This window comes from Urocitellus parryii, chromosome 9 (assembly GCF_045843805.1).
Source record: "Urocitellus parryii isolate mUroPar1 chromosome 9, mUroPar1.hap1, whole genome shotgun sequence".
Lineage (NCBI taxonomy): Eukaryota > Metazoa > Chordata > Mammalia > Rodentia > Sciuridae > Urocitellus > Urocitellus parryii.
Window position 1 is genome coordinate 81579447 of NC_135539.1, and position 24875 is coordinate 81604321.

General features: G+C 37.3%; 1 protein-coding gene across 1 annotated transcript in view; it reads right to left on the reverse strand.

Annotated features, from left to right (window-relative positions):
* The window catches only part of Ryr2 (ryanodine receptor 2), a 588770-nt gene that overhangs the window by 57378 nt on the left and 506517 nt on the right, over nucleotides 1-24875 (reverse strand). Inside the window, exons 77-85 of the mRNA XM_077802933.1 lie at nucleotides 24580-24676; nucleotides 23143-23246; nucleotides 21616-21667; nucleotides 16048-16101; nucleotides 14807-14830; nucleotides 4376-4475; nucleotides 3169-3248; nucleotides 1168-1244; nucleotides 359-432 (exon numbers count right to left, since the gene is read on the reverse strand). Of these exons, the coding sequence (XP_077659059.1) occupies nucleotides 359-432; nucleotides 1168-1244; nucleotides 3169-3248; nucleotides 4376-4475; nucleotides 14807-14830; nucleotides 16048-16101; nucleotides 21616-21667; nucleotides 23143-23246; nucleotides 24580-24676 (662 nt within the window). The remainder of the gene's footprint in view (nucleotides 1-358; nucleotides 433-1167; nucleotides 1245-3168; nucleotides 3249-4375; nucleotides 4476-14806; nucleotides 14831-16047; nucleotides 16102-21615; nucleotides 21668-23142; nucleotides 23247-24579; nucleotides 24677-24875) is intronic.

The following is a 24875-nucleotide window of genomic DNA, read 5'->3' on the forward strand; positions in this document are numbered from 1 at the left end:
GAGAGCCTGACGGTTGGCCAAAACAGCCAGACAAAGCTCCGCCTTCGCAACCCTGGTCCTTCTGTGCACTTGCAGATTCTACAGATGATTCTCAATGGGGGGACTGTGCCACTCCGCTAAAACCAGGGCAGCAGGCACTGCCAGGTAGACCGGGACAAGCAAGAGTTGGGACCCATCTGGAAGACTGGGGGTGGTCTTGGGTGTCCTGTGCAAGTGTCTAGTTCTGAACATTCAAATGAGTCTCATGAGCGTTTTATCAATTTTAAAACAATTCTATCTCTGCTGAAAATGTAATCGACAATGGATGTGTTTCATGGAAGAAGGGAGACAAGGCGGTTTACATGTAGGTGGTTAGTACCTGATCCTTCCTCTGTCACCATTCCAAGTCCTTCAGCTTTGTTTTGTCGCTCAAAAGCATTCAGGTCAAGGACACTACAGTAACAAGAGAAAAACATTTAGAGAACAGAACACCTTCTCTGTTTAGGGGAGCAACTGTCCAATGCCATGTGCCTTGAACACTGAAGGTTCAAGATACTCTGAGACCAGGTCCCAACAGATGCCTCTCGGCCACGTGTTCCTGCCAACCTCTCCCCAGGGCCCACCCTGAGCTGACCAAGAGGAAAGTCAAACACATATCATATGGTTCAGCTCAGGGAGAACACTGCAAAGTTACCAAAAATAGAATCATCATCATCATGCTTTTGCAACTTGTTACATTGTTTCTATCAGGTTCCTCAGACAAATGCTGTCTGAAAGATTTTAAATACTATACAAATAGATAATGATTACAACAAATTAACTGGTTAAGGATCACTTAGAAAAACAATGATGAAAAATGCCTCACATGTCCCAAATCAAAACAGAATTTTCTTTTCTTACCTTTTGGAAAAAAACATATAGCATTCATCTTCAAGTATGTAGAATATAGCTTAGTAAGTCCCTATTTAAGCATGGGGGACTATTTTAGGACTCTAACAACACTGAGTAAGTGTGATAGGACATTACTAATACTCTAAACACAAAATAAGACAAAAGACACTGCTAATTGTCCCATCCTAAGATGTCTTCCAAAAAAAAAATCTTGGTATAATTGCTATCAGCAATGAAAAGAAGACAACACTCTTGAAACACTCAGCCCAGGGAGCCAGGAGGAGAGCACATCCTCACCTGCAGGACTGCATCAGGCCCGCCAGGCTCTGGAAGAAGCCCACGTCCTTCTTCTCCCTGAGGTAGTCGAGCATCTTCTACAGAAAGAGATAAAACCACATAGCTTTTTAATTAAGTAAATATAGCAACCAAAACATGCTTTCTATTCTGGAACAAATGTAAAAAGTAGCCAAACAATACAAGTATCTCTAATGTCATCTTTATCATGAAATGGTAACAAACATGTCAAAGAAAGACCACTGCACATTTCTATGTGCGAGAACACCTAGAAGTGCGGAGGATGGGGATCAGGGCATTGTTCCCACACACAAACACATAAATATTGGGAAACCAGTACTGGCAAATCTTTTCCAATCTCTCTTAGTATTTGAGACTCAGACACTTAGTGCAAGGAAACCAGCAAGCAGGTCCAAGTGGCTGTATCCAGCAACAGGGGTTCCCTGAACAGCTCTTAGAGCTGAGATGTGACTCTTACCTGCACACGCAATAGCCAGGAATCTAGCTTCCACAGTGCCCTCTCTCACCCTAATATAAGGCAGAAACTACTAGACTATTCAGCTTTTCTCCTCTGTTTTTGGATAGATGGCCAGAATCTATGATTAACATTTTGGCTAAACTAAATGTAACAAAAGAGTTATTTTTAATATGGATAAAACATGGTGGAGGTTTCAAATAAAATGTACAGATGACCCCAACTCATGCTGGTTTAACCTCAGATTTTTCAACTTTGTGATAGTACTACAGGGATATGCATACTTGGAATTCTGGATTTTGATCTTTTTCTGGGCTAGCAATGTGCAAGATAACACTCTCCTGTGCTGCTGGGTGGTGGCAGCAAGTGGCAATTTCATCAGCCCAGGTCCCGGGAGCACAATCCCCTGAAGTATGCTGTGCTCCTGAGATCTGCAGGACGCTGGAGCAAGTGATATTTTTGACATTGCTGAATTTATTGGTTAGAATCCCTGGCAAGCTAAGGAGCCTCTTTACCTACAGGACACCAGAAGGCAGACCCAAAGGTCTTAAGGAAATAAAGAAATTGCTTTTTTTTTTTAATAGAAAAAGATAATTCCTACTGTCAGTGCTGTTCTAAACAAGCTCAAAGCAGCCAAAACGGTGGTAGTGATATTTTTCAGAAATACGGATCAAAACAACATAAACTAACTGTATACAGGATACACATGCACACTATATGGATGTATGCATATATACGTGAGTACAAAAGAATATCCATGCATGTAAAGTGTATGTATGTGTATACATATACACACAGACACATATATGTGTATGCTACACACAAATATAGGCAAAAACACATAGCATATTAGTCTAGGAAAAATACTGGGGAAAATGAAACAGATTGATCATTTTTTTAAGACAAAGGAATGTGGCTTAGAGGATCAAAGAGACATTATGGAATATGCACTTGAAGTTCTACAGAAAGAAGATGTGTACTGATAATAAGTAAATGCAATCCAGGGTCTCCAGTCTCCTCTTAGAGCCAAGGATTTCTGAAAATACTTACACTATATAAGGAATGTCTTTTAAAGTAAAACATAAGGCAAGAAAAAATATTTTTGAAGTGTATTTTGGAGAGATTAGTTCAGCTTTATTTACTTTTCCTTAAAAAAAAAAACAAACTCATGTAGTTATGAACCAAGGAAACAACAAGCTGGTTATCCATGCCAGGTTCCACAACTTTGTGATGACTCATATCCAGTCAGATATTATGGCCAGAGAGTGATTCATGCCTCAATGTAAGAACTCATTGGGCATGGGAGAAGGTCACATTTAGATTGATGTTTCAGATACTCTCATACCATTCATTCTATGTTTGAGTTTGGAAGACTATCATATAATTACTTTTTCCTTTCTATGTTCTCTCTTGGGTATTGCAGTAAATTAGAGACACATTTTACATAAGAAATGAAAAATTTTACAGTAGCTCTTTCCATATATAGTCTGTTTGAAAACCACATCATGTAAATTACTCAAAGACCTCACCTGTTGTACTGTAGAATTCCCACCGTTTAAAATAGCAATTCCAAGTTTCAAAGTAGCAGCCACCATGGGTCCAGTTTCACCTTTAAAATATAAAAAGCAGCATTCCTTATATTTTTCCACAGATGTGTTGACATAGTCTACCTCAAAAGGTACTCCTTTTAATATTATTACTTATGACAAACCTATGTAACTTATGTACCCAAAACACCAAAATGATAAAATGCATATTTTGCCATCAATATTTCTGCTAAATTCTGTGTAGTATATTTAAGACTTGAAACATGAAAACATAGGAAGAAATAATAGATTTTGAAATATTAAGAGCTGAAATTATTAAGCTTCAAAACCAACCATGTGTATTAAAATAATGTTTAAATCATTATTTAAGTTACTTAAGACTTTAAGAAAAATTTTTCTCCCTTCAACAATATTCTATTAGAATTTTTATCATTTTCATTCATCACCTATAATACTTCTAAAGTCTGACTTTATTAAAATAATGACTATTCTCAATTTTAAGTTATTCAGATAATGACAAAACTTTAAAATCCATCTAGTTGTTTATCATTTAGTATATTACATTTTATTTTTACATTATTCACCTCTTCTTAGAAATAAAAATGATTTCCATCATTTAGGGGCACTTAATGCCAGATTATAACAATATTACTTTTCCATTTCATTACAAAGGGCTTACAAAGTTTTCACAAATAAGATACTCCTAATGCAGGGAAAGTCACCTTGAAATGGTGGCTACTGAGATAGACAATGGTACTTTAACAGTTAAAAATCACTCATTAAAAATGTCTAAACATTTTAAGGTCAGGACACTATAGCCCTAGGCCCATGCAGAGCTTGCTACCTGCTATATAAACAAAGTTTTATTGAAACATCCACACTGTTTACGGTCAGCTTGCCTGATGACAGAGCACCACACAGCCCATGATGCTTAAATAGCACTCTTTGGATATACAGAAAAGCTTTAAAATGTCTGATTTATAATGTCACTTTGCTAGAGCTTAGTTGTACCACACAAAAGTTGAAGAACATACATAAAGTAAGTCTTTCTAGTAAGAAGAAAACAATCCACTAAACTCTGTAAATGATGAGCTGATAGCTGATGATACAGCTTGTCATGAACTAAGAACCCAGTGAGGGAGCGTCAGGAGCCAGGAGGCTAGCTCCAAGGGACGGAGAGTGACCTCACCTTTGCTGGCACTGATGGTCTGCAGCACCATCTCCGCGGCCCCCCGGTCATGCAGCCTGGCTTGCTGGTAGAGAAGCTTCTGCTTTTCCATCTCCTTTTCCTGAACACAAACCCCAACCATTTATGTTGTGGCTGTCAGTAAGCATGGCTGCTTTCTATATTTTAGTCATCTCTTCATGTATGGGCTCTATGACAACATTATGGACCATTTCAACACCAACAATGTCATCAAACAGATCATCACATATTCATCTCTCATTTTTCCCCTTTATATTTTTCTTGATATACTTTTGGTACTGGTTCATCAGGATGGATTTTTCTCAATTTTAATTGTTTGATTAGTCCAAAGCCTGTATCACAGTTTTGCGCTTCATCATTGAAACTTGCACTTTCCGATTTGTACATCTGTGCATAAGTTGATCAGGTTTTTGATAATCTCCCCAGTCATGGCCATAACTTGATACTGCTCAGCGAGTTGCAAGTTATCACTGAATCACAGGAAGACATTAACTAAGAAGTCTTAGAGTTTAAGCAAAATTGAAAGCTGATATGGATAAAAAAGTAGGCTTCAACCAAGTAGTGGACTTATGGTACTGTTCTCCCCAGTCACCCTCAAAGAATAAGAGAAGCCATGTGCCTTTATATTTTGTATTCTCTGGTGGTTACAAACGATACTGCATGGTGTCGCCAGAGCAATGGCTGGAGTTGGTTCTTTTCCACTTAAGCTACCACTGCAAACATAAAGAAGGAGATAAGAATAAAATATAAAGGCACAGCAAGTTCAAGACTGGTATGATCATTCACTTGAGCGATCCAGTTCGCTGGAGAATTGAGACGGAACTAAGCAGTATAAGTTGCAGAATCAAAGTTGCATAGAGCCCTTTGACAGCGCGTCCATCAAATGGCGTGGTAGAGAAGCTTAGTCAATGGGACATGAAACGGTCAATTAGTATCATGTCCATAAACACAGCGGCCAAAACATATATGACCTAAGAGCAGTAGGAGCTGCAGCAGAGGTGGCCAGAGAGACAGCTTTGCTGCCGTAAACTTTCCATCCAAAGTACGGAAAATAGACACTGGAAGATGGAAGAGGTTTAAAAAATGAAGGCTTGCTAGTTACAGAATATGAAAAATAAACTAAAAGGAGGGGGAAAAGAAATGGGCTCAAACAAATGAAAAAAAGAAACCTTTAAACCAAAAGCAACCAACACAGACATTTATGCTGTTACCAGAGAGTTCTCGCCGAGGCTGGCAAATTTGTTTCTTAAATCTTTGATAATATCGTGCTGCGAAAACAAAATTGATCAGGGTTTTTTTTTTCACACTATAGTTAAAGCTCCTGTGGTTAAATTTTTATTTGTTCTTAAATTATGTGATAGGCCTAAATGGAAGCAGAGAAAAGAAAAAAAAAGAGGCAGCTTTGCTTCATATGTAGCCATGCTAACATCTAAAAGGTTTGCCTTCATGTTTAAACCTCTTCCTGTGAAGTCAGAAACAAAACAAAAACAAAACCACACAGACACACAGAACCATATTGTCATTACAACACAGTTTCAGAAAAACTGAAAGAAGACCCTCCCAGGTGCGCTTCAGGGGTTGTTTAGAATCGGTCAGCAACACCCCATTCTTCCTTTTAGACCCAACAATCTTTTACTTTCTTCCCTTTGTCAGAACAAAGAAGGGAACTTTTGCTTACATCCTAACTGACTCCTTTTGTGAAAGAGTTGTGCAATAAGAAAATGGTAAGGAATTATTAGCTTAGGGAACTACCCTGACATCTTCACACAGCTAAAGAGGCCAGGGAGGCAGGAAGAGCTGCTCTTCTACTGACCCACTGGAACACAGGGCCACAGTCATCAGGAAACCTCCAAGACACAAGACGGCAGCAGGCCACAAGTTCTTGAGGAAAAAACAATATTTGCCACTTGCACTCCAAAAGCGGGTAGACTGGTTCCAACATCTGCCAGAATAACTTTTACAGTAGATCCAAGGTCCTGGTAGCCTCTTGGTAACTGGAATCACCTGTAACATGTACAGCCTCAGGAGGATCAAGAAACTGACAGAGTATCAAACTACCTGTTTCCAAAATTAACTCCCTGGATAAAGAACACTTTTCCTTTTTATTATCTGGCTTCTCAATTTTAAAAGTCATAAGTATTTATGGGGAGATGATTTTAGAAAAAAAAAGAAAGAAATCCTGGTCCAAAAACAAGAGAAAGCTCTGCTTCATGGATCGAGATCAGGCCAACCTTGATTTCCCGTTTGTTGGGGGCTGAGCTGGAGGCTTTCTTCAGAAATCTGCAACATGATCTCTTTCCATCCTGTGCTCTGTCCTTTCAGAACTGCTTCTTGACATATAATTTAATTTCTTTCACTGGGAAATTCTACCACCACCATCACAACAATAACAACACAAACGGAACTTGAGAAACAACCAGAAAGATTTCCAACTTAGTAAAAATGATGAAAAGTAATTATTTTTTGCCCTTCAAATTTCTGGCACGTTAGCTTTCTAAGCAAACTGGAGATAGACCTTTTGGAAGCATGTTACTCAGGAAAACTGAATCTTGAAAACACCTTGTTAAAAACAGGGTTCCTTCCCTCAGCCCAGGTTCTGTTTTATCTGCCTCAGGGTCTTAGATAAACACCATGTTGTCTTCAACCTGCAGATTAGTCTTTAAATTATTCCTACATTAGAAAGAAAGTTTGAGAAAAATAAGCACAGCTCTACGATTTGGATTTTCTTTCAGGCAATAAGTTCTGATTGCTGAGAACAACCAGGAATCAGCAGCTCTCATCCTAACATGATTGGCATCAGTCTTTTGAAGGTCAAGCGCAGTGGTAAGTCAGACCCATGATCAAGTCACCTGCCTGCACTGAATGGAAGTACTTGACCTCATCATTTCTTTGTGTGTCACTGAAGTTTGTAATAAAATGGCTAAATTCTTCCATTGTGCCAAGAACTTTAACACTCGAAGGGGGAAATGTACACAGGCTTGAAGAACAAAATATATTTGGTTCTGCAACAACTTGCCTTACATGAGAAAAAATATTGAAACAACAAATATAAATTACAATTGTCCCTGGCTCCTTGATGGACAAAGTAGTATAACCCCCAAATGGAGACAGGAATTATTTTAAGTGGAATAGCCTGATGATAACAAAGAAATTCATAATTTCTGAAGGATTCTCTTCTGGTTGCATGGACATGTGGGCAGCCTGGACACATATCACAGGCTGAGGCCATAAAATCCACAGTCCAGGGTTTCACCAAAGGGCCCAGCTGCTTTGCTGCTTCTCTTTGTATTTCTAAAATGTCACCAAGGTCTTCATCGTGTGTTTCTCTTTAAACTGCATGTGGGAGCAAACTCTAGTCTAATAAAACAGAAAATTCCAGGAACTGAACTCTTAAAAGATATCTCCCATGTTTTAGTAATGTTATAATTCAACTTCATCACTCCTACTTGACATACTGAATATTATAGGTGATGTGGAATGTCAATATCACTAGCCAAAAAAAAAAAAAAAAGAAAGGCTGAAATATATAAGATCTAATTGGATAACCAGAGAAACAAAGTCAAAGAGGGGAAATGGTTCTAATAACTTGATTTACAACAGAGGGTGGCCAACTCAAGACTAAGGAAAGACAAAACCTTAGCCGTTAGGTCAGTGTTGATTTGTTTCTAGCTTCCAAAACTATAGATTAGCCATGCTTATGTAGAATTGACCTAAAGTTATGGGAAAACACACTGAGGAGTATAGCTTTAATAATGAATGGTTACTAAAATTTTTAAAGAACTGAACCATGTATATGGAGTTTCTTAGAAGAAAAGATTTGTGAGGACTCAGCCATAGATTTTATTCGTGGTAACTATATACAGTATGCAAACCCTGTGTACTGTATACCCCATATAGTTCCCTGCACATAATAGGTGTTCAGGGAAACCTAAGTGACAGAAAAAAAAAGTGATGTCACATAGCTTGTGATCACAATATTTAAAATATTACAAATGTTATCTTTGAGTTTGAAAAGCTACAAAACCAGAACACTATCAAAGTTTATTTAATTTGTTCTCAATGCATGATCAAAGCCGCTGTCTTTAGAATTATACTAACACAAACTAATAATAATCACATTGTGGCTTTGGCTCACTCAATGTTTTGTCTGCACCTTACACTAATACTCATTCTCTTTGCTACTGAAGTTTGAAATACTACAATAATCCTCCAGAGTTCTGCTTTTCAATAGGATGAGCATAGTTTCCAACACTACTTAACAAAAAAGAAACAGGGAGACAGAGAGAGAAAAAAGATGTATTTACCAAAGCAAAGCTGTTTTAAATAGAAACTTTGATCAAGTTTTACTAACCTACTCAGACAAAAGAAACACTAAACCAAAGATGTGGACTTCAGTGACTGTCCCCGAACTCTGAGTGGAGGAGTGTGTGTGGTGAGGTCTACTGCTCACTTTCCTTCTTCTAGAAGCACATACACCTGCACTGACTGTAGAACACCATATTTCCCTTGAAGTGAGAACATTTAGAATTTATTTAAAGGTAGGTTAAAGCAATCAAGCACAGCTCAGTTCCAAGAGTTTCCTTTCAGGGTCCAGTGAACAAAATTTATTCTATACCACAAAAAGCTCCATTCATGAGATATAAAACTGTGAAGGACAACTTGACAATCAGGAGCCATCAAGTCAGCAATGTTCAGCTAATCATTAGAGGCAATGATCACCCTGAGCACAGAACTGACTTAAAACAGCCTTCATCTGCCCGTTTTCTTGGCTTTAAAGGCCCTGAATCCAGAAGGCAAGCTGGATGGATCCTTCCTGTCCTGACACCACCTGATAAGAGCAGAACCACCACCTAAGGCAACAGATGACCATGAATAGCACAAGTTGTGATGAGGTCACACAGGTTCCCGGAGGCCTCCTGAATCAGGGAGTGAGAGATTAGGGAAAGTCTCATCACAGAGGGGTCATGACTGGACATGACAAGCACTCTAGAGTCTGTGATTTTCAGTTTTCAAAAGTGGTCATGCACACTAATTAACTAATTATTAACTGTGACCCAGATCAACTCTGCATAAACTGCTACACTCTAATTACCTAACACAGCTCCCAAATCCCTGCCCAGTGTCCCCACATTCCCCCAGGCACCTGGGGCCCATCCTATACCCCTCCCTCCTCGGTGGCATCTGAACAACTGGGATTCACTGGATAAACTCTCAAATAATTACTGTTGAGGACATTTTTCATTACAACAAATTGTCCTCAGGGGAGAAAAAAAATGCTGTTAATCTTAACTTCAGGAATTTTTGTTTCTCCTAAACAAGAAAACTAGTTTACTGATATTAATGAACTGCTAAATTTATAAAATTTCAAGTTGGCTTCTAGAAAGCTTGAAAATCAAATGTGCTAACATCCCACAGCCAACTGACAAGACTCTACAGCAAAGGGTTTGTTGTTAACTTCATTGCTGAAGGTTAAATTTCATGAGTCTTAAGTACTTTATTATTATGCTTTTTCATATATATATATATATATATATATGCAAGTTTTACTAACCTACTCAGACAAAAGAAACACAAAACCAAACGTGGACTTCATATATATATGCAGTACTTCCCTAAACTAGGCAAAGGTGGAGGCACATATGTATGTAGGGACATTACACATTATTTTCTATGAAACACTTTCATTGAACATTCTTATTTTAAAAAAGCACAGAATTTATTTCCCAGAGATCAGATAAAAATGGAAATTTGCATGCCTTTATCAATATTTATGCATTTAGAAAAACTATGAAATTGCCCAGAAAAACAGTAAGGACTGTGGCACATTAGCATGTAAGACAAATTTTAAAGGTGTACTTGATCCCGAGAATTTATGGAAAAGCTCTTTATTCCAAGACAAGGCTGAGACAGAGCAGGTGAGTTTGATTAGCTGAGATCATACAATACTCGAGTGAGACACCAGGTCTCCTGCCCTGTGTATAGTTCTTTGCTCAGTGTACTGCATAAGTTTCTGTATGGTATTATCTGACTTGTTTTTGGAAGGGAAAGTTAAATTAGTTAATGTGTCAATAACAGCAAATACTTATAGAGCTTGTTATGTGATAGGCAATGCGTGCCTTATACATATTAACTAAATTAATCCTCCTTATAGCCCTAAAAAAATACTAAGATCAGTCCCAATCATAGGGGAGTTGAGGCTTAAATTCACACATCTAAGTGGTGGGGCTAGGATTCAACAGAGACCTTTCACTTGGGTGTATGTGTCCTCATGACTCTGCTGCTCCATTGATGGCACATGACTTGGCCAAGTGAAAGCTTCAACTGGGATTATTTTAAACATAACAGCATAAGAATTCAAATTATTGTGCACATGAAAATGCACAATTCCATATTTGAATGTTTTCTATATTGCTTGACATTTATGTCTATACTCAAATGCCTCAATGACCACATAAAACATACAGGACAGTACTTTCTGGGAATTTCCTTGTACCAGGATCAGTGCTTTTCTTCCACCTAACCCCTCTCTCTCGGACACTTGCCTTCCTTCTGAGTCCAGATGGCTGGAACCACATAGTATCCACTGGCTGTTATCATGACCACAACCTAGGAGACCCACTGCTGATGGATAAGGGGACTCCAGTGCCTGAGCACTAATAGGCTAGACCCAAGATGGCTCTGGCTGGCCAGGGGTCGCCTGGCAGAGCCAGATAATATCAGTAGGAAGACTGAAGAAATGAACTCCTGTGGCCAACAAGAAAGGGCAGATGCTCCTCCTCCCTCCCCAGGAGGCATTGTCCCATGATGCAGTGGACTCTCTGGAGGCAAGCCACACCACTCAGCAGCCAGCTGTACCACAGCATAGCCACTTATGTTAGCCCTCCCCACTTCCTATATATTTTTTTTCATCCTCACTTTTATTTCTCTGGAATTGTAACACTCAAAATCTCAATGAAGTGTTAGCACGTTAGCTTTTGGTCTTTGTTTTCTAGGAAATCTGGGCTAAGATGTGTGATCACTGTTTTAAATATCAACTTCATACACAAAAATGAAGTCGGCAGATTGCATCATTACTAGCCCCACTATTCCTCTCCTCTCTATGGTTCAACAGTAGCACATTAGTATGTGTTTTGCATTCATATAGCTTTTGCAATAGGAACTAAGGAATTGTAAATTTTCTTGACAAAAGGGATACTTAGTTCAATATTTTATACTCATAGCTATATATTCAAATTTTAGACATGTAAGGTTCTCTTTGTTAAATTCAAAGTTCAAATTATGTAGCTATTAAGTAGCAATACATCTTACAACCAATTCACTCTTTCAGAATTATAATAAAATGAAATCCTTAAAAATTGTATCTTTGGAGTGGAAAAAAGTTTTGCTTTGTTTACCACTGGAGCAGTACTGTATATTATCAACCCTTCAGACATTTTGGCCCTAAATTGATTCTCCCATTCTTCCGGGTGCTTACTTTGAAGCAGGAGTTGGGTAGTGGTCTGAGCACTTCTGCAAGTGTAAAACCATGTGAATTACAACGGGGGTCCATCCAAGAGAGGATGTGCTAGTCCCAAGTTTTTATTATAAAATGTCAACTCTGCCACAGGCATATTTAGAATTTAAGACACAAGAAATTGTTTTTAATCTGAACTACTGAATAATAGGATCCTGGGGACTCATGAGAAAATATACTTGTGAGCCAGAAATTGGGCATTTGCCCAAGAAGCAGCAACTTGCCTAATATTTCAAAAACATGGTAGAGAAGAAAAGTTAATGATCCATTTTCCCACTCACCTAAGCTCCCCTGTCAGTAACTTAGGTCTTACAGTGAATAATAAATCCACATTATGGTGCCTCTACATTCCACACAGGTACTCTCACTGGATTTTCATTTTAGTCTTTGGATTTTTGGTAAGGGCAAGAGAAAAAGGAAACTTCTGAGAATTCATAGTTTTAAAAGATGGTCCCCTAGAGTACAGCTCTTTGATGACCTTGCTAAGGAAAAAAAAAACTCATTGTACTCAGAAAAGTAAACATATTTGACTTAAACCATCATTATTTATTTATTGTTTTTATTATTATTTCCTTTGGTTCATTAAAAACTCAAAAGCTAAGTAAAGCCCACTACTGCAAACATTAACTCTGCAGGTAAATGGTAGAATGTGCCTTCCCTTTTCATAAGATTTAACTGTCCTCATATGGTTCTCACTTGGAAATAGCCACAAGTCTATCAAATAATTAAATATTCAATAGAGTTGTAAAATAAGTAGCTTTAAAAAATCATATTTACATTCTATAGGAAACAGGGAACTAGATTATCAAGATGAATCAGAAAGGCTTAAATAGGATCATGTCAACATAACACACAGGGAAGAAAGAAAGAGCTGTCAAATACTTGGTGCCCCAGGCCCCTAATTAGGAATCCTGTACTCCTAATGGAAAAGTTCCTTCCAATACCACACTTCTCAAAGTGTCTACTTCTTTCCTCTTCTCGACATCTTAGTTGAATATAGATAAAGAATAAAAGTAGACACTACAGCAAATAGGAATATTTCATTAGTTACAGAGATACAATTCATTTACTGCAAACTTTATGTTCTTTCCATATTTAATATAATTTGTTATAAGAATTATTGTAACTAACAATTTCAGATTCCTTACAAGTTACATGAAAAATCCTACAATGAGATTCTACACAAATTATGTCAAGCAACCAGACAGCTCATTATAAACTGCCTGTAGAATACTAAATGCACAAAGAAAATACTGGTCCCTGGGCTGGGGCTGGAGCTCAGCAGCAGAGTGCTTGCCTCATAGGCATAGGCCCTAGGTTCAACCACAGCACTACCAGAAAAAAGTACTAATCCAATTGTCTGGTTGCATTTTTTGGTGGTTTTCTGGTATCACATACTCAACCTCTGAGAAGAGTATCTTCACAGATGACTGACTCTGCTTCTCCCATGCAACCTTTGTATTACTTGCTCACAAAGCATGTATTTTGCCAGAATAGCACATTTTTATCTTAATCATAGATAAGAAGTTGTTGTCCAAGGCATAGGGAGCTTAGTGCAACAACTTGTTAGTAGTGAAAATCCCCAAATTCAGTCTAAATTCAAAGGCAGCCCCTTCTCTCTGGTCAGGCTCCACACCTTGCCCAATGACTGTCTTTAGTCTGGCTGGACACTTTGAAGACCAGATTCCACAGCTGGCCATTCCCAGGCTTCTCTCCTGAATAAGAGGCTTTTCAAAGGTACTAAATTTGACCATACTCACCAAGTTGGACCTGCTTTTAGATCTCACTAAGACTGCGATCTTCCTTCAAAACAAAAATTTGCTCATCTTGTCCTGTCCTATCCTTCCTCATTCAGCAAATATCAGCACACTCTTAGGTAGGCATAAACCTTGTGCTAACGAGAAAACCAAATCTTCGGTTGATGTCATCCCTCAACAATTCACAGGAATTCTACCTAATTCATGATAAAAAATAAAAATCTCTCAAGTCAATATTGAACCCAATATCATCTATTACTTAAGCTCATAATATGCTAGAAAGTGTTACATCCATGATGTCATAAACCATCACATCCATCAAATTGAAGCTGTATCTGACAGTATCCTCATATTCTCAGATTTTAAAATTTACAAGAATTGGGATGTAAAAACAATATAGTCCTCCAAATTTAACAGTGAATCAAAAAACATTACAATGTGTTCCTTTTAGATTCTTTGTAACAGTCTAAATTCATTTTTTTGAAATCATTTTGAGTACTATCTATTTGGATGTTTATGATCAAATTTCCTATTAAATAGTCTCAAGAAAAGAAAATTTAATAGGATCCATACTTAAGTAAAAAACATCTTTGTAATTTAGATGAAAATGTTTTCTTTTCGCAAATTTTCCAAATCAAATATTTAAAAGAGAAATAATCATCTGACTCTCCTCTTTCACTGAAATGCCAAATTCAATATTGAAATCACAGTGTACTGTGTTTTGAAATCTCCAGGTACTAACACATAATGAAAAGCAGACTTCTCTCTAATCTCACCAGCCATACCATTTATCAGGTCCATTATCAAGTAGTGAGACTAATATAAAAACACCAGGAGGGATGAGGCCCAAGCCTGCACTAAAATGCTTCCCACCAACAGCTTAACCACTAATGGGCTCAACTCCTCTATTCAACACAGTCTGTGCTCAGATTTAGCAAAGTTCAAATTCCCAAGCAGTGAAACTGCAAGAAGAATAAACCAAGGAAGGGGAAGAGAGGAATTACACTGGAGTTACAAGCTTGTAGAAAGATTTTCAAGATGTTTTCTAACAAAAGAATCCAAGATGTTGGGTCTAACAAAGGCAAATGTCACAAGAAACTGAAACTCAGACCCAGACAAATACACACATATACATGGTTTTACCTTGCTGCGTTGGGATCCTGTGACCTTAAGGAAGGATGAGGACAAGAAGCAAAATAGCAATAAACAATTGCTCTGAAGACAACCGATAGACCATAAATGGTGTGCACTTCAGGAAAACAATGTTATTTGCTGTTCACAGCTCATTCTAATTTACCTGGCTCCTAATAATAAAGACGTATTTGAGACTAGAACATACGTACATTAGAAAAGATTTCAGTATCATTCATGAAATTTAATTTCATGGATTTCTCTCAGCCAGCAATAGTTCTGGGTAATTCTCAAATTGCTGTGCTTTTATACTTTTGTATGTTGACTTCAGTACTGCAGAGACACACATACAAATGGGTCCCAGAAGAGGGACTGACTGCTCACTCACTAGTTCTACCTTTAGTGTCCATCATAATTCAAGACTCATTGCTGGCCACTGATACACTCCGAGTCTTCTAGCTCAAAGTCCAGACATGTCAGTTAATAGGAAAAAAAAAAAAAAGATCTGTTCTCTATTTCCTTCTACTTGATTTATTTTTGAAAATTATTTTTAAAAATCAATAAATAAGAAGGGTGGTAATTAGCAACAACTAGCTGTTCTCATAAAAAGCAAAGTATACTATAAGCAAAGGGGGGAAATAATATTCACTTTTCTTCTGGCTAACTAATAGTAAGCAGCATTTCAAATTATATGAGATATCTAAAAGCTGAGCATGTTTGAGAAAAATAACTAAATAGAACCTAGTGCTATGAATATACATACTCCTACCTCATGCAAGCAAACTGACATGTGCCACCGTCTCCATATGTACACGGAATGAGTGGCCCAAGCGGGCAGAAATCAAGGGGCCAAATCTTTAAGACTTCAGTTTGGGAAAAAAATAGCAAAACACAGGTATGATTAAATCTTGATGTCATGTTGCTCTTCAATAAAGATTTTCCTCATACATCTTGGAAATTCCAGACCACAAATCCCTGAGATGAGAACAATCTGAAGCGGTCTCATCTCGGAGGGTGCTCAGGAACACTCATTCTGAACATATGGGCTTTATTTTATTATACAACTACTCTACATTCCTTGGTCTTAACTTCAGCAAAGGTTAGGACTCAGGTTTGTCCATCCAGCTCTGACATGCAGTTCCTTGACACAATAAGCTGCAATAAGCCATGAAGCAAGAAACATAAAGGTCAGTTATAAGCTATGAAACAATGCTTCAAAACAGAAAAGGCAATTCTAGAAAGATCTAGCTTACTTCGAAACTCTTCACTTCTTCTTCACCATCATCATCTTCCTCATCATGACAACTCTAATTGGGGGGGGGGGGGAGTAAAGAATATGTTAAGGCAGCAAGTACAAAGAAATCATTTAACATAGAACACCAAGTGATTTGAATGAATTTATCAACAATGCTTGAATACATATATACATATATATGTCAGATACTAAGAAATCATGATTAATAAATTTATAACCTGAAAGAAAATTATATTATGCTTTTACAAAATTAAAATATCAAATTACCCTTTTTACAAATGACAGATAATTATGAGGTCCCTAACATACTACACATACTACTTATTGATGCATTTTCCTTGTTCAAGCCAAATTGAAAACATTAAAGACAAGAATCTTTTCCATTTTTATGTTTTCATTACAATGTACTAATGCAAGTATACGCAACAATTATTACTTAAAGCTAATAGAAAGCAGTATCCATTAACTAAAATGTCTCTTGCAGCTGGGCATGGTGGCGAACACCTGTAATCCCAGGGGCACAGGAGGCTGAGGAAGGAGGAACGCAGGTTTGAAACGGCTTCAGCAACTTATAGAGGCTATAAGCAACCTAGTGAGATCCTGTCTCAAAATAAAAGGGCTGGGGATGTGGCTCAGTGGTTAAGTGCCCTTGAGTTCAATCCCGAGACCTTAAAAAAGACTCTTGCAATCCTTTTTTAATGTTCACTTTTACTGTATATTGCCTAAAGGAAGAAAGTGAAGTTCTATTACTGATTTATTATTTACACATAAAAATTATAAAGCTGACTATTCCATTATTTTTCCTGGAAATGATGAAGGAGAAGTACTAAGCCGTGCATGAGCTATTATCTAATTCCCCCAGCTGGAACTTTTGCTTGCTGAGGCGGCAGAGGTATGGCGACTGGGAACATAGGCTCAAGAGGCAGAGGAACAAGATGGGAATGAGAGAAAGAATAGCTGGCTTTTTAAAAACAATCTTATGTGCTAATATATGTAAAATTTTGCAACTTGGGAAAAAATAGTCAACAATACTGACACAATAGTGTCAACAATAGTGAACTTTTCATAACTCTCATCTTGGTTTGGAACTTTGAGTATAATGCTGACTTAAAGGAAGCTGTCATTAACTAACACCCATGGTCGGAGGAAACCCGCAGCCACTGAAGTTACTATCCCAACCCTTATAAGCTGTTTTCTGTTTCTAGTAAGCATTATGTGCATCAATGAAGTGCATGGGGGGGATGGCAAAATCTAAATCAAAAAACTTCTTAGACCTCAAAGACTCACAGCACTCTGGCGTGGAGATAAAGTGAGACAAGACAGGAGGGAAGGTATGAGATGTAATCCTTCCACCCACTCAGTGTAGATTCTAAAAGGGGTGTCACACTCTTTGATTCACTTAACAAAGATGTAAGAAGCACCACCCTTTCCACTTACAATAATAGGCATGGGAACATGGTTTGTAAAGGAGGAAATAAAGGAAGGTACACAGACTTGTGACGGTTTCACTATATGGGTGAAATGCTAAACTTATGATTGGCACAAAGGTAGGCTAGGACCACAACAAAAATGCACACACATGCAAGCAAACAAAAACACCTATAAAAGATCTCCAGAAACTTTTCAATGTACTGGACAGAAACAGGATTTGTAGGCATGGAAGAATGTTCTTCAATAGCAAATTATGTCCACATAATACATCTGATAATGCTCAGAAAATGAAGAGTTATATTAGTCCTAAAGCACAAGATTGGCTTCCTGGATTAGATCTCTAATTTCTGAGCAAGCAAGAGTAATAACATGTGCCAGGAAGGAAAAGGTACACAATGGGACAGAAGCATTGAATAGGCAATTTTAGAGGGAAAAAAATAGATAAAAAGGCAGAATTCTTTGGACTGTTGAGGTATCTAAAATAAAATTCAATATTAACAATGAGAGTATTAAAGCAGCACACGTAGTGCTTTGATTTGTTGGTATCTTCTGGAAATTTTGTCCTATAGAAGGAGAATATTAAATAGATTCTTTGACTGCCTTTCTGACCATAAAGTTTCTCAGAATATGAAGGAAGCAAAACCAGAAACTTCCATATGGATTTAAATCTGATGAACCAAGAGCTAATGGGTGAGGTGGATAAATCTTTTTTAAAAAAGTGAAATGACATTTTATCATTTTAACCAACAAAAAAACAAACATTGGGTGTAACTTAACGTGTATCTTAGACATTTCAAAAACTTAGTAAGAGAAGGAAAAGGGAAGGGCAGGGTTTCCTTAGCCAGAAACTCAAGGGCGGAAACAGTACTGAGTGTTCAGTTTGTGGCAATATCATTCCAGGTACTTCCATGTGGGTACCTTAAGTGGGTAAAATCACCTTTGGGATTAAGCAGCTGCTGACAGGGAAGCAGGGTGGCAGATGGAAAAGAGACATTCTGAGGACTCTAGGAACGACAGCCACAGTGAAGACACCCTGGCTATCAGCAGAGAACAGAGCAGGAAAAGATGACAATAAGGAGCTAACAGGAAGCTCTGGAATCCTCCCTGTGTGACTGTTAAAACAGGAGGCTATGTAAAGGAGACAAGAGTTCCTTACAATAAGCAAAACAAAGAGAAGATTAATCTACAGTTTACATCCAAGTGCACCTTCAAAAACATCATGATTTATATAATTTTTTAAGAAAGAGAGAATTTTTTAATATTTATTTTTTAATTTTCAGTGGACACAACATCTTTATTTTATTTTATATGTGGTGCACCCCGTGCATGCCAGGCGAGCACGCTACCACTTGAGCCACATCTCCAGCCCAATGATTTATATAATTTTTGAAGTCACTGGCAAAGCAAGGAGGAGGAGGAGCAGCAAGTGCGTGAGTCACAGCAGATGCTGCAGTAACAGAGATGGTGTGCGGGACAATTCCTCAGTTCAGAATCAGCCACCAAAGAAGTATTAGGTTGATACCCAGTACATTACCCAGCCAAGGAAAATGAAAATAAGACCCTAGCGGAGTACCATTTTATACACTGTCTACTAACAACTTACGTAAACAGAGAATCACACTTATCAAATTTATGTTTGACATAAATAAATAAAAAGAGCCAGCATTGGATGATAGAACTGAACTTTCCAAAGCTTCTAGCATTGGACAATGGCCTGACTCTAGAGAAACGATGATATTTACTTAATTTAAAAAAATCTATCTAGATAAGGATATAAGATAAAACTGAACAGAAATTCACAAATGACTTGGATTTTAGGTTGACAGGTAAGCTCAAAAGGAGGCAAAAATGTGCTCTGCCAACATTTTAATGTGCTCCTACAACTAATGGTAAATGTACAGGCTCCTAAGCCCAATAAGCAAGGATGCAGATCCATATGCCCTACAGAAGGGTGTACAACAAAAACCGAAACTTCTCTGGGTGCACAGATTGGTTAACTGGAGCACATGCAGAGTAGAAGAAACTGAGTGACAGAGCTTGGCATTCCTGGGTCCATCAGACAATAAAAGGGATATTTAAGTGTGAAGAGGAGACTCTTGGGAGAAAGGCAGACTATGGGAGCCCTTATTAAATATTTGATAGAATATCAATAGAGATTCGATAGAGCTTTAGGATATAACTAAATTAAAAGAGAAGCCAGAGAGACATGTTTTAGTCACCAAGAAATCTAACAATCAAAAATTGCCTGCTAGAAAACCAGAAGCTTATACCTCTTCCACCCACCTGCTCATGCTCCTCAGTTCTGAGGCCACAAACGCTGCCCAATCACAAAATCCCTCTGGCACAGTGTCCCCAAGAGCAATAGTCAAAAATCGTTAGACACCAACTTACTACCTGCCTTCTATAGGTTCGCATGGGGTTCTGAGAATTGCTAGGGAGGTCACACAGCCAGAGTGATTCTGCTGCAAATTCCTGAACCACCACCTGAGCCAGGCTTTCTACGCTGCCTGGGACACCTACGCTGATTTCTAGTCAATAAATGTGCCAAATGTCAAAAGGTCTCTTTGGAGTCTTCTGTCTCTCAAACCTTCTATCCAGATTCCCTGCACCTAACCCCTCGGTCTCAGCCGAGGACTGTGAGAAAGAGCAGATGACACTTTAGCCTAGCATCTTCCCCTTCTTCTTTTTTTGTTACAAAAGAATAAGTGATATTCCTCTTTTATCTTTTAATCCATGTTTTTTAACCAAGGGTGCTGTTAAACTGGATATCCACAGGTAGAAGATTGAAACTAGACCACTACCTCTCCTCTTATCCTGTATAAAAATCAACTACAAATGGGTCCAAGTCCCCAATGTAAGACCAGAAACTTTGGAATTACAGGAAGAAAACACAGGGGAGACTCTTCAAGATATAGGCACAGGCAATGATTTCCTGAATAGGACTCCAATAGCTCAGGAAACAAAAGAGAACTGACAAATTGATTTACATCAAATTAAAAAGGTTCTGCACAGCAGAGGAAAAGTTGACAGAGGAAAGAAACAATTTCCAGCACAGGAGAAGACTTCTGCCAGCTATTCACCCAACAGAGGGTTAACATGAAGAATATTCAAGGAACTAACATGACCTTAACAAAGCCCAAGTAATCCAATCAAAATTTGCACAGATGATCTGAAAAGACACTTCTCAAAAGAAGCAGTACAAATGGCCAAGAAATATATGAAAAATGCTCAGTATCTTCAGCTCTCAGGGAATTGAAAATCGAAACTACAGTGAGATCCCATCTCACTCTAGTCACAATGACCATTATCAATAAAATAACAAATGATGGTGAGAACAAGAGAAATAGAAACCCTTCCACTGTTGATGGGAGTGTAAATTAATACAATCACTAAGGAAAACAGTGTGGAGTTTCCTCAAAACACTAAAAAATAGAAACGCCCTATGATCCAGCTATATTACTCTTGGGCATATATCCAAAGGAAATGAAAGAGATTTAAAATAACTAAGATATGAAATAGCCTAGGTGTCACCAACAGATGAATGGATAAAGAAAACATGGTATATATACCAATAAGTACCATTCAACCATATAGATGAATGAAATGTTATTTACAAAAAAAAAAAAAAAAAAACATAGATGGAATTGGCGGTCACCATGTTAACTAAGCCAAACACAGAATGACTACTTGCACATGCTTTTGCTCATATAGGGTCACTTAAAAAAACAGATGACCTAAAAGTAGAAGAGGGAGCACTGGAGAAGAAAACTGGAGGTTGAGGGGGTGAGGAGTATATAGAAGAGATGGTGGACATGATCTAAATAGGATATATGCACCCATTGAAATGTTGCAGTGAAGCCTGTCAGGCTGTACAATAAATGTGCATTCATTATTATAATTAAAAATACAAAATCCCAAGTAGGAATGCTAAAAAAAAGAAAACAGTGGTTACTCGCCAAGGAAGTTAAGAGCAAAGACACATGGAACAATTAGGAATCTGAGAGTAAGACGTGTCTTATGTTTCCATGATTTAACAATATTTTGTTTTAATCCAGAAGGTAAGATTGTAATACTTTGTCAAATTAAAATGACCTTATTAAAATATTAAAACATTAAAATTTGGAAGGGCTCTTACCTTTGCCATAATATCTGCATAAGCCATATATAAATAATCTTCCTCCAGTTTGCTATGAAAAACAAGAAAAAAAACATCAATTTTAAAGAGAAGGCTATGTCATTTGTGGATGTACCATCATTGTATAAAATAGCGTGTTTGTTGTTTTCTAACAAGCATGATGTTTTATAATTGAATGAACATAAAATTTAGGCAATTTTAATCATTCAAAAATATCTTAAAGTCATAGATGGAAGATTTCAGAGTTCCTGAAAAGCTGTCCCCTGATCTTACAGAAGAAGCCTCACATCTCAGAAAACACAGAAATGTAATAACTGTAATTTTTTCCAAACTACAAAATTTGAAATGAGCAAATTTAAACAATGTGATATTTGACATTTGATAGAAAGACTCTCTAAATTATAAATTATAGTTAAAAAATAAGAGTCATAATGAAGATTCATAAAAATTAAGAAAGGACCAAATACACTTCTCATCTTTCTTAAGAAGAATGGAACCATTAATACATGAATAAAAGGTTTCCATCAAAAAATATGTAGAAGTTGCAAAGCTATCTCAGCAGTTTCAAATTTCAGCTATGAGAAAAATTCACTCATGAGAAATACCTCATTACCTGCCATGGGCCAGACAGACAGCTGCTCTATGCTTAGGGATGAGATGGTTTTGTTAGTTGGGAAATAATAAGAGAGAAACAGTGAGAGAAAGGATGGATCACATTAGATAAGAGAGAAATGTATACTGTTATGACATGCAAAGAGGTCACATGAACTCTTCGGACTTCTGAGAAGACATATGGATGTGGTTGATAATTAAATTATCTCCCAGGTTCTGCAGAGCACAGGTGAGACCTGGGGCAAAGCTGGCTTTCTTTCACAGGGCAGGAAAACAGGAAAAAATTTGATCATCTCTGCAATGCCCCCTCTACAGCACCAATCTTTGCAGTGCCCCTGTAATGAGCAGACGCTAAGACACATACATTGTGGGCCTCAGAGTGCCTTTGTTATTTAACTCCACAGAGGTTTGCCATTCACTGCCTTGGTGAATTCATATGACTACAAATGCAGAATATAAGAAAAGTGGGCAAAATCCTTCAAATAAACCGTGGAGATATTCCCAAATTGAGATTACAACTCACCCACCTTAGAGGCTTCCAAAGACCCACTGTGCAATGGAGACACAGTTTACCTGGAAATCTTGGGTCACTATTAGCCTCCATATTTTTGGCACTTGAATTTTCTTTGGTTTCTCTTGTTTTATTTATAAATTCTGTTTGTGATAAACAGAAAATCCATTTCATAAGAAATCAGAACCAACTAAACCAGTTAATTATAAAATTGTTAAGAAAAACCAGAATTCATAGATATTAAAGCATGAAATTGAATGAATGTTGATCCAAGGGTATATGCCAGCCTTAAAAACTCTCTCTCCATACCAGATGAAACTGAAACATGAAACAATGACACACAATACTCAGACATGGATTCCTTTATTTGATCCTCCCTGTCTCCTGTGAACCCCCAGCCATACCATTTCTCTGTTAAAGCCGTGCGACTGAACAGAAGGATCAACTGATGCAGAGGATCAACTCTCTTAGCGACATCATCTTCTTCTGGAGGTTCAGCCCCAGGTTTCTATAAGAAAGTCAGATTTATCAAATTTCACATTTAGAAGAAATGTTTATTCAACTTCAGGAGCAATAGGAGGGATAGGACCAAACAATAAAAGAGAAGCCCTTCATTTCCTATTGTAGATGTTTGGGTACACACATATATGTTTTATGTGCACTATACACGCTATAATGTATGTTTGTGTATAAATATGTGCACATATGTATATGTGTTATATGTAATATATATTGTGTAAATAAATGTGACATAATGTGTTCATATCAATCTCATTGACAATGTAAAATTATGCAGCTTAAAACAGAGATATTTGATCCCTTTTCATATTTAATTATTTCAATATTTTTGCAGTATTGAACCCAGGGCATGCTAGGCAAAAACGCTACCCATGGAGCTACACCCATACCCTCAGAGATATTTAACAATAATCCTGACTTTCTATTGAATGAATTTTGTGTCTCCACTAACTCATGCATTTGAACTGATTGTATTTTTATATCAATGGTTTATTTCCTGGGCTTAAGGTTTAATGTTATATGTACCAAGCAAATTTCTATAAGATATCCAAACATTTATGTTTGCTTTGAGCCTAAAGTCAAACAAAATTGATTTAAAAATTCCCAGAGGCAATAAGAGCCATGTTTTAATAACTAAATTAGTTTATCCATTATATTCCCAGATAATTCATGACATAAAAAAGTAACTTTCAGACAACTGGGAATCATGAAGCCTCTGACTAGCCTGCAAACTTTGATGGGACAGTATGCTTATAATTTTATTTTTAGCAAGATTTCCTTCATTAGATTTTGAAAAGATCCTCAACTTAAACAAGATGATGACCTGCAGTGCTCTAGGCAATACCAGCTTCTGGGCACTATCAGTGGAGATTCTGCTGGCTATCACCACACTTCCCATGGCTCCTCTTCTGGGCCACTCTAGCATCTTCTGCCCCATGGACTTTAAAAAAATGGCTACATTTTGTTAGTCTTGAATGTATTTTTGGTGGATAACTTCTTTATAGATCAGACTTTTATAGTATATCCTGGTTCTGAGTTTTAGCGGCTTTGGGGAAGAATTTAAAAGGATAACTGAACCAGGTTTTGTTAGTAGTAAACTTGCATTAGTCATCAGAAATTCTGAATAACTGATATCACATTGATGAGATCTCTTGGAAATAAGAGAAACTTTTTCCATAAAAGCTTAATGCAGTAACAATTGATATTTAAAAGTTTCCTAAGATCAATGTAGTGCAATAATGTTTTTTCTTCAATAATCTATGATGACACTATTCCACCATGCTCCAACCTTCTTTCATTTTATAACCCCATTAAAAACATACTGCTAAATCTTCAATCAGCTTATCTTCAAAGTAATGTTCTTCTGTTTCAATCCAAGATTTTTCATATCCCTGAAGAAAGAGATTGACAGCGCGATGCCTAAAAAAGATAAGCACAATTTCAAACAAAGGTTTGGTTTTTTTTTAAATAAAATTAAAAAGGAATTTAGCTGTGCTTTATTACTGGATTATCTGTGCACTAAAAATATAAAGTAAAAATAAACTTTCTATTCTTCATCCTCCTCTTGAGAGGTAATACTTTGTAGCAAATTAGAGCAAGGTTTCTCAGATCACATATT